At 48.2% G+C, this 12,853-nt stretch overlaps 3 protein-coding genes across 6 annotated transcripts in view; 2 read left to right on the top strand and 1 right to left on the bottom strand.

The window, feature by feature from the left end:
* ppp1r15b (protein phosphatase 1, regulatory subunit 15B) overlaps positions 1–10,332 on the top strand; it is a 17,038-nt gene extending 6,706 nt beyond the window's left edge. Inside the window, exons 3-5 of one of the 4 annotated variants that reach the window (XR_013077945.1) lie at positions 6,885–7,019; positions 7,155–9,573; positions 10,216–10,332. The gene's annotated coding sequence lies outside the window, so the exon portion shown is untranslated. Of the gene's footprint in view, positions 1–4,441; positions 6,475–6,884; positions 9,574–10,215 lie in introns of those variants that run through there. The other 3 variants (XR_013077946.1, XR_013077944.1, XR_013077947.1) reach the window with 3 other exon arrangements.
* Positions 979–4,557, bottom strand: LOC143330241 (achaete-scute homolog 5-like). Its single transcript, XM_076746621.1, has 2 exons — positions 4,436–4,557; positions 979–2,256 (listed from the first exon to the last, which is right to left on the bottom strand). Exon 2 carries the CDS (start codon positions 2,164–2,166, stop codon positions 1,690–1,692), a length of 477 nt encoding a protein of 158 aa, XP_076602736.1. The 5' UTR covers positions 2,167–2,256; positions 4,436–4,557; the 3' UTR covers positions 979–1,689.
* Positions 10,333–10,510: 178 nt separating the features above from the next.
* LOC143330244 (transcription factor HES-5-like) lies at positions 10,511–11,587 on the top strand. The gene is made up of 2 exons (XM_076746636.1): positions 10,511–10,609; positions 10,724–11,587. Exons 1-2 carry the CDS (start codon positions 10,547–10,549, stop codon positions 11,123–11,125), a joined length of 465 nt encoding a protein of 154 aa, XP_076602751.1. The 5' UTR covers positions 10,511–10,546; the 3' UTR covers positions 11,126–11,587.
* The last annotated feature ends 1,266 nt before the right edge of the window (positions 11,588–12,853 follow it).

Raw genomic sequence — 12,853 nt, 5'->3', positions numbered from 1 at the left:
TGACCTCAGAAGGCGAGAAACCATCGTTACTGCAGTGGCTTTAACGTGGCGTCCAGCGTGTGTGAAGGTCAACGCTTCAGGTCAGTCCATCGTGACCATGTGTTCAACCGGGGTCGTGATCGTCAGTGCTGCATTGCATCATGGGATATCTGCTTTCATACTGAAATACTCAGTGGAAACACTGCGAACCTCTCGTACTCTGGTTCATACTAAAGGCCGTTTTCATGCACTTTTCAGGTATCTGTATGTTGTACTACGTTTGAAAGACAGATATTGTACTTTGACACGTCTGTGAGGGTTTCTTATTTGTTCCTGAAGTCAGTGGATGAGTTTTCCAACACGTGATAGGCCGTTGGCTGTGTTTGTCACAGGAGAAGCACCAATCACAGTACAACACTCGTTCGCTTGTCAGCCTGCTGCAGTTTGAACTGGTAACCGTGGCGACAGCACGTGGAGACGACGACTCCCCGTCCACAATCACCTCTGAAGTCCATGTTTGAGATTTTAGAAAAGGACAAAGATTCATGTTGATTCGTTTGTTCTGTTTGTCGCACACAAACTTCATCACTACTACAAAAACTCGCCGTCCGACTTGAGAGAGTCTGTCGAGGTCGCTCAGCCTCCTTCGACTCCTCACACACTTTACTGAAGGTGTCTCTGCTTTGGTCAGTTCGGACCAGGTCCTGTGTGAGTCCACCGCTGACACATGCTAATAGCTAGCTAAGAAAGAAGTTAATGTCACCGAGTGAAGACCTTTCAGACATGTTTGTTTGATCCTGGTCAGATAAATGCAGTGCCGTTAGTGAGGATTGGTGCTGAAACCAGGTGTTAGACGGGTCTGAGGTTTGTAGCATTGATGATCTGTGACGTTAGCGCTTCTTTTAGCTGTTCTTTTTAACGTTCTGGTGTTGATTTATTGTCACTGCAGAAAAAAAACACACACACACACACACACACAGGCCTGAACACTTACAGCTTTTTATTGGTCAGGTTGTTCATGCAGCTCGTTACGTCCAATCAGTGCTTTGACTCGTTAGCGTCAGTAAACAACAACAAGACGTGTTAACATTTAAAAAGAAAATGGACTTTGAATATTCGAGTATTTTAGTAGTCCAGAACTTTACCTCCAGTAAAAATTTGAACAACTTTCACTTGAAGTAATATTTGACCACAAGTATTCATACTTTGACTCAAGTAATGCAGGTGTGTACTCTGTCCACCACTACTGCTAATTAGCTAATGTTGCTAATACATGCTAATACACTACAGTTGGATGGTGACTATGGTAAACATCAGCATGTTTGCTGGAAGCAACAGAGCTGTTGGCTTTGCCGAAGACTGCTTCCTGTTTTCAGAGGTCACTGATGACAGGATGTCATGTTCGGACTCTTATTGGCTCACGAACGTGAAAGAGTTCCTCAGGTATTCACCTGAACATGAACATTGAAAACAGACTGTTTCAAACTTTCTCAGGTGAAAGCTCTGGAAGAAGCCGACAGAAAAGCAGTAAGTGGACCTTTAGTTAAAGATCAAGACTGGACTTTGAGTTCATTTTGTTCTGTTCATCAGACTCTGAAACACAGAACCGTCCACCTCCTGGTCTGCTGGCAGTGTGGCGAAGGTCAGCTGTCTGCCTCAGAGTCAAACAGGAAGTTGAAGGCGGTGGTCTCAGCGGTTAAACCATGACCGTTAACACTCTCCTCCACAGTCCCGTCTAGGAGACGAGCTGTCGAGTCTGCCGTCCTCCAGCTCCACCAGGCCTTGCAGGTATTTGATGTACCTGATGGCGGCCCTCAGTGTCTCCACCTTGCTGAGCCGCTTGTCGGCGCTCTGGCCCGGCAGGTGGTCCCTCAGTTTGGCGTAACCCTGGTTCACACATCTCACCCTCTGACGCTCTCGCTCGTTCCGTTTCTGGATGAACGCCGGCTCGAAGGGACACTCATACACGCTGAAGTGTCCATGGTGGTGAAAGGGGGCCAGGTAGGGCAGGATCCCGGGGCCGGGGCCCCTCAGAGGGCCCTTGTAGGGGTCCATGCTGGAGGGGTAGAGAAGGAAGGGGACGGAGCCGGACAGAGAGTGCTGAGCGGCGCCGCGGTCCTCACGGTGAGCAGCAGGGGGAGACAGACTGAAGCTCAGGTAAGACGATGAGGAGAAGGTGGAGCTCATCGTGATCTGTACTGACGCCTATGGACGAGGAGGACACCTGGAGAAGCAGCAGAGACCTCAGTGAAGGTTCATGGTCAGACCCTCAGAGTCCTGCAGAGGCACAAACAGACACAGAGTCAGTTTAAAGTAACTGAGTACATTTACTCAAGTACTATACAGAAGTACAATTCAGAGGCACTTGTACTTGAGTATTTTCTTTTTCCTTTGCTTTGTACTTCTACCCCACATCTCAGGGAGTATTTTTAACTTCACTCCATTTATGAGATTTACAGTTTTTACATGATACACGTTTTAGAAGAGTTTCTATTTGATCACTGCCTCAATTCAATAACTGATCTGGTGATCAATTTTTCAGTGTGTGCCATCTATCAGATCTGTCTGGTGACCCTTTGGAGGGGCCTGACCCACACGTTGGGCCCCGCTGGTCTGAACTAGCTCACAGTATTGGAAGTATTTAAAGTAGCTCCACCTACTCCAACAGTAACATGCTGCTCTGATACTGAAGCTTCAGTCTGAGCAAACTGATGAAGACACAGACATACATACTACTGTACTTTTACTGCATGATCCTGACAATACTACTGTACTTTTACTGCATGATGCTGACAATACTACTGTACTTTTACTGCATGAAGCTGACAATACTACTGTACTTTTACTGCATGATGCTGACAATACTACTGTACTTTTACTGCATGATGCTGACAATACTACTGTACTTTTACTGCATGAAGCTGACAATACTACTGTACTTTTACTGCATGAAGCTGACAGTATTACTGTGCATCAGACTGAATCAGTCTGAACCTGGACCAGGTGTCAGACCAGGTGGAAATATTCCTTCAATGACAGAAACTTTCAGAAATATTCTGATTGTGGACATTTTCCTTCGATGACAGAAACTTTCAGAAACATTCTGATTATGGAAATATTCCTTCGATGACAGAAACTTTCAGAAACTTTCTGATTGTGGAAATATTCCTTCGATGACAGAAGGACACTTCAGTTTCTAATGTGACGTTCAGAGTTCAGCTCTGAGTCCGTGGTTTCAGGTTTCTGATCTTCTGAGCTGGTCTTGTCGTTTGCTGTCAGGAGATTCAGGTGTTCAGACACTTTCTGTCTCTCGGCTTTGGCTCCAGTAACAAGGATCTCCGTTTGTGTTGACTTAGCTGAAGAAGCTCTGAATCGTCCACAGGCCGATGATGTCTGAGATACATGAGATTCAGCTGCTGATAGAACTGAAGTCATTTGAGCTGACAGACAAAACACAGCTGAGCTTCACCTGCATGATGATGGAAACCGGTGTTAGGATTTCTGATCATCAAGTCCTGAACAGGACTGGACCTAAGTCAGAGCCCTGTGGGACGCCACATGTCAGGTCTGTTTTATTAGACGACTGATCATCCATGGCCACATAGAACTGTAGACCAGTCCGAGACCTGGACCCTTTAAAAACTGTCAGAGACCAAACCAGAGCTCAAGTCTGTCAGCGTAATGTTCTGATCTACAGGATCGACTGCAGCTCTGAGATCTACCAGGACCAGAACAGAGTCTCCTCAAGGACTGGATCACAGTTTTTTTCTTGTCAGAACACACCTGGAAGAAAGTGCTGAATTAATCAGCTGTAGTTTTACTTATGACTCCTGCTGTCGGTTTAGCTGTGTCACAGCTAGCGTGCTAACTGATAGTTTCAGCAGCTCTTCATTGAATGAAGTAATGAACAATCTGCTGACTAGCATTAGCATGTTCCTGGCTGGCTAGCATGTTAGCAGTTAGGTGTGCAGCTACAGTAGTTCACCTGCCATCATGACCTCTGATCGATCAGCGGCTCCATCATACAAACAGCAAACTCCATTGACGGATGAAGCCTGTGAGATGTGGTTGAAAGCTCTGGGAGAAGCTGGCAGGGAGACGTTTTCCAGTCAAAACCCTGAACTGAAGCCAAAACTGCTGCTTTGATTAGTTTGTTCATCCAGCCGAATCACAAACTTCACGTTATTGAAACAGTTCTTTCATTTACTGACTCAGAAGTAAGAAGAAATACTCTGATCTTGAAGTAAAAGTACTAATGCCACAGAACAGAAATACTCTGTCCTGCATCAAAAGTCCTACATCAGTAAAAGTACAGAGTACACAGTCTCCTTTCACCGCTGCTCTTTGTCTGATCTCAGAGTTAAAGTCGGACTGAACGTGTGCCCTCTGAAGCTGAAGCAGTCTATAAATCCTCTGAGACATGATGAACAGTAAGGACGTGTTGTCTTTGTCTCACCTTCAGATGCTGCTGCCGCTGCGTCCTCCTGACTGAGGCTGAGCGATGAAACGCTGAAGCTTTGCCTGCTTTTACTTGCCGAAGCTCCGCCCCTCAAGGTGTGTGATGGGACGCAAGTAACGAGAGAAACAACACACAGCGTGAATGAAGGTGACGGCGTGTCCCAGTGCGACGCTGCTCTGAGGACTCGGCTTCCTGTCTGCGTTCAGGTGTTCGGGTCGGTGTCAGAGTCTGCTCTCCGGACTCGTTTCTGTTCTCTCAGTCGCTGCTGAAACATCAAAGAGCGTCGACACATAAAAATGAGTGTTTGCAGTTTCCTCTTCCTAAATCCTGTATTTCCAGATGAAAGGCATCAGTGACACACACCCTTCCTGTCAGCCTCTCATCACACAACACACGCTGATGACTGTTTACACACACACACACCTGTAACCCGAGCTGCCGTCTGAGAGTTACCTGCTCTGATAGAGAAAAAAGCTTTTCTGCCTGCTCGCTTAGACGAGGTCACAACACGTTTACTCAATGTTTCGCTCTTCGATATGATAACAATCATCAAGAATAATTCATTTTATCTGTCAGGTGATTTCAAGACCCTCCAAAAACAGAAAATCAAAGGTGGCGGTGAAGGCACCACCTGGATGTATCCACAGTCACATCAACAGAATTTATAACGTCAGCCATCAGACGGACGATCGATGATGGAAGACGAAGACGAAGCTGCTGTCCATGATGAAATCTGTAAAAATACACTGAACTGCTGTAACAGAGGAGCGAACGGTTCAAGAGCAACGTCACAGATGATGAATGCCGTTAAAATAAAGCTCAGATAAATCCCTCCAGACCGCCTCCTACTGACCTCCTGGTAGACTTGAGAATCCACCAGGTGACTGCATGTGACCTTTCTGTTCGCTCTGGACGAGACGTTAAGGCCTCCTGACGGTCTGGAGTTGACTCTGCTTCATGCAGAACTGTCTGTAATAAAAAAGGATTATCATCAACGAGACCCATGAAAGGCTTCACGGTCAGCTGGCCCTCCACAGCCTGGATGACGAGTTCGGGTTTTAGAGTGGACCCTCGCCCTGAAACGGCTCAATGATCTGAAAATCAGCAGCAAAGCAAACAAACTTAATGTTCTGGAACTGTTCGACCTGAACACTGCTTTCAGCGCTGTTCGTCACAGTTTGCCACCAAACAACCTTAAAAACTGTCTCATCTGGACCTGGTCTTCAGCGGCTCTGGTTTCTTTAAAAAGAAGGACTTTCCCTGTTTCTCTTGGTGACTTCTCACCTGAAGAAGACGTCATTTTCTGTGGGGTTCCACTAGGACCAGTTCTTGGTCCACTTCTGTTGGACCTGTACTTGTTCCGTCCTGGTACCATCATACAGAACCGCGATGTGTCCAACCGTTCCTACGCTGATGATACGCAGCTGTACGACTCGCTTCCTTCAGCCGGCCTCGGTCCTGTAAAGGAGCTCGTCAGACACTTTGATGACATCAACAACTGGTCTCAAAACTTTCTACAACTGAGAGAAAAAAGTGAAATTCTGAGAGCGAAGGTCCAAAAGTACAAAGACGCATCCTGTTATCGACCTGTTCTCTAAAGCACAGTGAGGATGTCGGGTGTTATCACTGATGCCGATCTGAACCTGCAGCATCACATTGCCGATGTCATGAAGACGACTTCCTGTCCCCGGTCTGACTCTGGACATCAGCTCCATCTGGAGAGGACCTGCTAGCTGCTGCCTTTTTTTTTTTCACCTTGGTCGAGGTTCCTCACGAGCTGAATGATCCTGAGAGGTTAAACCAGAGCAGATCACCGATTGGTCAGAGGGAACCGCCACTCGACATCCTGCACAAACCCTTCAGAGAAGCTTTTTTAAAAGCCGAGCAGCCGTCGATAGTGATTATGGTATTTTTATTCTTTGGACCAATATTTTAAAAAGTGACCCGCGCCATGGTCACATGACCACGTGTGGTGTTCTGTGGGATCAGGAAAAACCAGCTTCACTGTTCACTCAGAACTGTCTCTGCTCCTTTAAAGTGTGTTCAGCCTGAACGCTGCTTTCAACCACACGTTCCTGCTTCCTCTGTGTGTGTGTGTGTGTGTGTGTGTGTTCCTGCAGGAGGAAGCTGCTGCTCTCTCTCTCTCTCTCTCACACACACACACACACACACACACACACACACATCAAAGATGGAGCTGTGCTTGCAGAGACTTGAATGTTTCGTCTCTTTTGTTGGTGAATCTTAAAGATGTTTGTGTCGTTTCAGTCGCTGTCATCTTCTTCTTCATCTTCATCTTCATCTTAATGTTGTTGTTGTTGCTGTTGTTCTTATTTGTTTTTTTTTATTACAAATGAAACATTAAAGCACAGAAAGACTAAAGACATGAATGATTTGAAGTCGTCTCTGTCTTCTTTCATGTCTTCTTTGTTGTTTGCTCCTCCAGCTGAATGTTAAGTGGATTCAAAGATGGCGGCCAGGCTTCACTTCCTGTTTCACATTTTGGTCACAGGGTGGCAGCGTGGAGTCTTTGTGGAGGCGGTGCTGCCGGCTGGTGTGTTGGAAGATGCTGTGACTGCAGGTAAATGTACATGCAGTACATGGTTGAAGGGTACACGTAGAAGTACTGTGATGAAGTCTGTGAATATTTGAGTTCTCCTTCCTTCATTTCTCTGCTTGACAAAAAAATCAAGTGAGAAGTTTTTGTGTTGTTTAGTTTTTTCTGTCACACTGAAGAAAATGGCTGAGCCTCAGGTCCGTCCTCGTGTTCACGGTGAGCTCACATCAGCACGGAGTCAACGCTCGCACATCCAGAAGTTTGAGCATCATCGTGAAGCCGCGTTCACATGGACATGTGTAGATGCTGGTTATGGACACCAGGCTGAGGGATGCACTTAAAAGCACTGAAGTGGAGGAGCTGCTGGGGGAGCTGGAGGGACACTGGGACACACACGTCCCAGTGGTCAGGTTTGAATGGTGTGAGTCCTGTCTTTGTCCTGTGAGCAGCGGCTGGACCTTTCGGGCTCTGACGGCAGGTCTAAGACTCTGTTTTCACAGCAGCAAACTCACATCTGTTCCTTATTTCCTCATTAGAGTTATTTAATATTCCGGATGAATCACCTGAATCTACGAAGTGAGACGTTTAGATTTACATGAGTATATTCCAACTTGAATGATGATTAACAGCTGATCAATCTGATTGATCTTTTGTTTGTCCTGCTTTGGAGAGATTAATATTCAACCCTCCAAACACAAATGTGAACGTGTCTCAGAGTAACAGATGTATGTCCAGTCCCTGTTTGTCCATTTATGTCTTACTTTATTTCCTTGTCCTCGTTGTTTGTTCGTCTCTCTCAGCTGCTGCTGAACAAATGATGATGTCAAACTGTGGACAACCTCTGTTTTCTCACTGAGGTCATGATGGAAGTCTGATCGTATGAGAGACATCAGACAAGAAGAGGACGACGTCTTCAGGACTGTGGCTCTTTGTTTGGACCGTGTGCAGGAGGTTCATGTTATATGGTGGGAAATCTCTTCAGAAAACTAGGCTGATGTGACGCAGCATGTCTTCAGGTGAACGGCAGAGGACGCCAGGACCGTGAACCCGTAGTCCAAACCCTGACCCTGAGCCTGGATGTGGACCAGGCCCATGTGATGTCCCTTCAAACAGACAAAAGACTTGAGCGCCTTCAGCAGGTTACGCCTTTCATCATTGGCTTCAGGTAAACATGCACCTGTCCAGTCTTTTGACTTGATGATCAGCTGAGAACAGAACATGAGCAGCAGAACTCCCAGCATGCATTGCTTTCAGGTAGAAGCTTTGTGAGGAACACCGACATGATGGAAACTCCTGGTTGCTTCTTCTGACAATGATTAAAACCAGGTGACCCATGATGGAGTCAGTCAGGCCTTCACTTCCTGTTCGCCAGCTGAGCACCAGGTGAGCCACCAGGTGCCAACCGTAAGAGTCCAGAGTCTGGCTGTCAGCTCTGTGCTAAACACAACAAGAACCACATAACCCGTCTGTGACCTCTGAACTGAGACTGATGTAGATTCATGATGCAGCAACGGCGAGTTTAAACCGTCCCGTCGGCTTTTACAGGAGAGAAGACGGCGTGGGCGATGTCTCCGTGAGCCATGAACCAAAGCTGTGCAGAGCCACTGCACTACACCACCTGCTCCGTCCACCTGCTCCGTCCACCTGCTCCGTCACCACCGTCCACCTGCACCGTCCACCTGCTCCGTCCACCTGCTCCGTCACCACCGTCCACCTGCTCCGTCACCACCGTCCACCTGCACCGTCCACCTGCTCCATCACCACCGTCCACCTGCTCCGTCACCACCGTCCACCTGCACCGTCCACCTGCTCCGTCACCACCGTCCACCTGCTCCGTCACCACCGTCCACCTGCACCGTCCACCTGCTCCGTCACCACCGTCCACCTGCACCGTCACCACCATCCAGCTGCACCGTCCACCTGCTCCGTCACCACCGTCCACCTGCACCGTCCACCTGCTCCGTCACCACCGTCCACCTGCACCGTCACCACCATCCAGCTGCACCGTCCACCTGCACCGTCACCACCATCCACCTGCACCGTCCACCTGCTCCGTCACCACCGTCCACCTGCACCATCCACCTGCTCCGTCACCACCGTCCACCTGCACCGTCCACCTGCTCCGTCACCACCATCCAGCTGCACCGTCACAGCACTCTGAGGTGTGCTGGTCTGAGTTCTGTCCCCGTCCAGATGGTCCACTGAGGCTGCAGCATAATGAGGAGCTGGAGGATCAACGACTCAGGATGAACGACGCTGAAGTGTGAGAACGAGGAGTCGCTCAGAGCTCCTCATACTCACACACACACACACACACACACACACACACACGCACTCACACTGTGTGTGTCTTTTACTGCATGAAGCTGAGAATACTTGTGTGCTTTTACTGATACAGATGATTTTAAATGCAGGACTTGTAGTAGTGGAGTATTTTTACATTGTTGCTGAGGTATATTTGATGTGTAAATGGTGTAAGTACTTCTTCCAGCACTGGCAGCAGGTGCCAAACCACGTGTTTGGTTAATGAGAGGACGGCAGCAGGAGGAGGAGGACGAGGAGGTGTAGTAATCAGTAGGTGAGTGTAAACACACTGAAACTCTCATGAGGTCTGGTTGATGTGAACAAGGACGGGAACGCAGCGAGACGTCCCACACGTGTCCCCCGGCTCGGCCGAGCCTCTGATCTGATCCTGAAGGCTCTCTGTGGAGGGGGGAGGGGGGAGGCGGGGGAGGCGAGGGGGAATGTCTATTGACTGGAGGGTGTGTGTGAGTAGGATCCCAACCTCCTTTCCCACACTCTGTCTCCCATTTATTACACATCCTCCTGAAGGGCCTGAGGAGGAGGAGGAGGAGGAGGAGGAGGAGGAGGAGGAGGAGGAGGAGGTGTCACACAATAGAAGTGTGCCTTCTCACAGGACTCTGGGTAATTGTGTTTAATTGACAGTTTCTTTTCCCTCCATTTCTGAGCTGATGCGAAGCAGAAAAGCTTCTCAACAGTTTTTTTTTATCCTGGCAGCACTTCAAGTACATTTACTCAGAGTATCAGAAGTAAAAGTACTTCTACAGTACAGTGTCCTCAGTCAGTGTGAGCGATGAAATGTAAAGAATTATATGAAAAACAGGCTTTGATGCAATCCAGCAGCGTTCAGGTGTCATCTGCACACATCATGTGAACTGATCTGGGGTCAGCTCCTTGCGTCTTATCTTTATGCGTTTAGTGGCCCTCATCAGGTCGACACACCTGCAGCAGGCCGATCACAGCAGACAGCAGGAAGGTTCCCAGGTAATAAAAGCGTAAGCGGCGGCCGACGGCGGCTCTGCGCCTTCACATCTCACATCACGAGGCCACGAGGCCAGTTTACCATGAGATCACTGATGCCTCGTCTATTGTTGTGGGGGCCTCGCCCACTGGCCTCGGAGTGTGGGAAAGCTAATCCTGCCTGGGACTCATGGCTTTGTGATGCTAATGAGGGCCTATAAATACAGGAGAGGGCTCCTCAGCCCGTCACAGCTCGCTCTGCTCTCCCACTGAAGCTCTGCTCCACCAGAATGGCTCCAACCGACACCAGAGACCGTCCCGCCTCAACGCTGGCCAGCAAAGACAGACACAAAGTAAGTCCCGCTTCTCCTTCGGTCTAATGGCACTTGTGACCCGCTGAGGTCCTGTTCTCTGTGGCGCCGCTTCACTGAATGTCTCCCTGACGAGCTTCCTGTTGTGTTCGCCAGCTGAGGAAACCGGTCGTGGAGAAGATGCGCAGAGATCGAATCAACGGCTGCATCGAGCAGCTCAAGGTGCTGCTGGAGAAGGAGTTCCGCAAACAGGATCCCAATGCCAAGCTGGAGAAGGCCGACGTGCTGGAGATGACGGTGCAGTTCCTGAAGCAGCGGCTGCAGCCGCAGAGCCCAGCCAATCACGCGGCTCACGGCGACGGCTACTCCCGCTGCTGGAAGGAGACGCTGCGCTTCCTGTCCTCCGCCTCTCTGAAGGAAGTGACGCCGTCCAACCTCCGCTACCTCCACGCCGACCGGGACGCCGGCCCCACGCCGGCTGCATCCTCCCACGGCCACATCCATGCTGCAGAGAAGCAGCTGCCCGGCGCCCACAGAGCCGTGTGGAGGCCGTGGTAGAAGCTCGGCGGCATGGATCATGCTGACAGACCGTCGGCGCCATCAAACCTGCAGGAGAACAACCTCTGGATGGTTCCTGCTTCATTCTGACCTGATTCTCTTTGAGAGGACGAGGTGAAGTGACTTCTTCATATTGAAGACGGCGTTTTGTGGACAGCTGCTCTCTCGAGGCTCGTTGACTCAATGAGTCCTGTTTCCTGTGGGGGCGTTTGTAGAGACATTGTCTTCGTGTGGACGTTTGCTGAGCTTTCAAGTCTCAGCGTCCCTGTGTGTCTTATTGACATGATGCGTTCATGTGCTCGTGCCTTTTGAAAAGGCTCTGCTGGACGGCTGCTGGTCCAGGTGAACCGCTGACACCGTGTGTTTGCTCTGATCACTCGTTCAAGTGATCGAGTGAAAAAACATGTTTCCTGTGGAAAGAAAAACCTTTAAGACGAGTTTAAATAAAGCTGCTTCAAACTGACCCAGAAGTTTTCTGCTTTTTTCTGATCAAAGAAAAGTCTCAGAGGGACACTGACAGACGTGTGTGTGTGTGTGTGTGTGTGTGTGTGTGTGTGTGTGTGCGTGCGTGCGTGCGTGCGTGTGTGTGTGTGTGTGTGTGTGTGTGTGTGTGTGTGTGTGTGTGTGTGTGTGAAGATGTACCTTGCAGGAAGTCAAACATCAACATGACCATTTCAGTCTCGCTCTGTACTGCACAGATCTACTCTGTACTGCACAGATCTACTCTGTTCTACACAGATCTACTCTGTTCTACACAGATCTACTCTGTTCTACACAGATCTACTCTGTACTGCACAGATCTACTCTGTACTGCACAGATCTACTCTGTTCTACACAGATATACTCTGTACTGTGCAGATGTACTGCAGTTACTGCACTTGTGTCAGATATTCATTAAGTCAGTGATTTCAAACAGAAGAACATGTTCACAGTACTGCAGTTTTCAGGACAGAAATGATTGATTGACTGATGATCAAAGAAGTATTCAGATGATTTATTCAAGTGAAAGTACAGCTATGTAAAAATACTGCTATAAAAGTAAAAATCCTGCATTCAAAATCCCGAATTTAAATACTTTGTATACAGTCTGCTGATTCAGTTTCAATATACTTCATAATACTTGTGTACTTTGACTTGTAGGGCCTTCACTCTAATTTTTGCAGTGTTGTACTGGTATTTTTACTTCAGCAAAGGACTTGAGTTTTAGGTTACTTCTTTTTGAAAAATCAAAGTTCACCTGAAAATGTTACTTCAGTTAAAGTATGCAAGTATAATAAGGAACATGCACATGAAGTATTAAATGTACTTCAGTGCAGTAAAGTGTCTCTTGTGTCTGTTGTCCTCTTGTCTCTGGTCTCTGTAGATCATTGTGTCTCTGTGTCTGTTGTCCTCTTGTCTCTGGTCTCTGTAGATCATTGTGTCTCTGTGTCTGTTGTCCTCTTGTCTCTGCTCTCTGTAGATCATTGTGTCCTCTGTGTCTGTTGTCCTCTTGTCTCTGGTCTCTTTAGATCATTGTGTCTCTGTGTCTGTTGTCCTCTTGTCTCTGGTCTCTTTATATCATTGTGTCTCTGTGTCTGTTGTCCTCTTGTCTCTGGTCTCTTTAGATCATTGTGTCTCTGTGTCTGTTGTCCTCTTGTCTCTGGTCTTTATATCATTGTGTCTCTGTGTCTGTTGTCCTCTTGTCTCTGGTCTCTGTAGATCATTGTGTCCTCTGTGTCTGTTGTCCTC

The sequence above is a fragment of the Chaetodon auriga genome, chromosome 2, assembly GCF_051107435.1.
Source record: "Chaetodon auriga isolate fChaAug3 chromosome 2, fChaAug3.hap1, whole genome shotgun sequence".
NCBI lineage: Eukaryota > Metazoa > Chordata > Actinopteri > Chaetodontiformes > Chaetodontidae > Chaetodon > Chaetodon auriga.
Note: the sequence above shows the minus strand (reverse complement) of the source record. Positions and strands in the feature narration are given on the sequence as shown.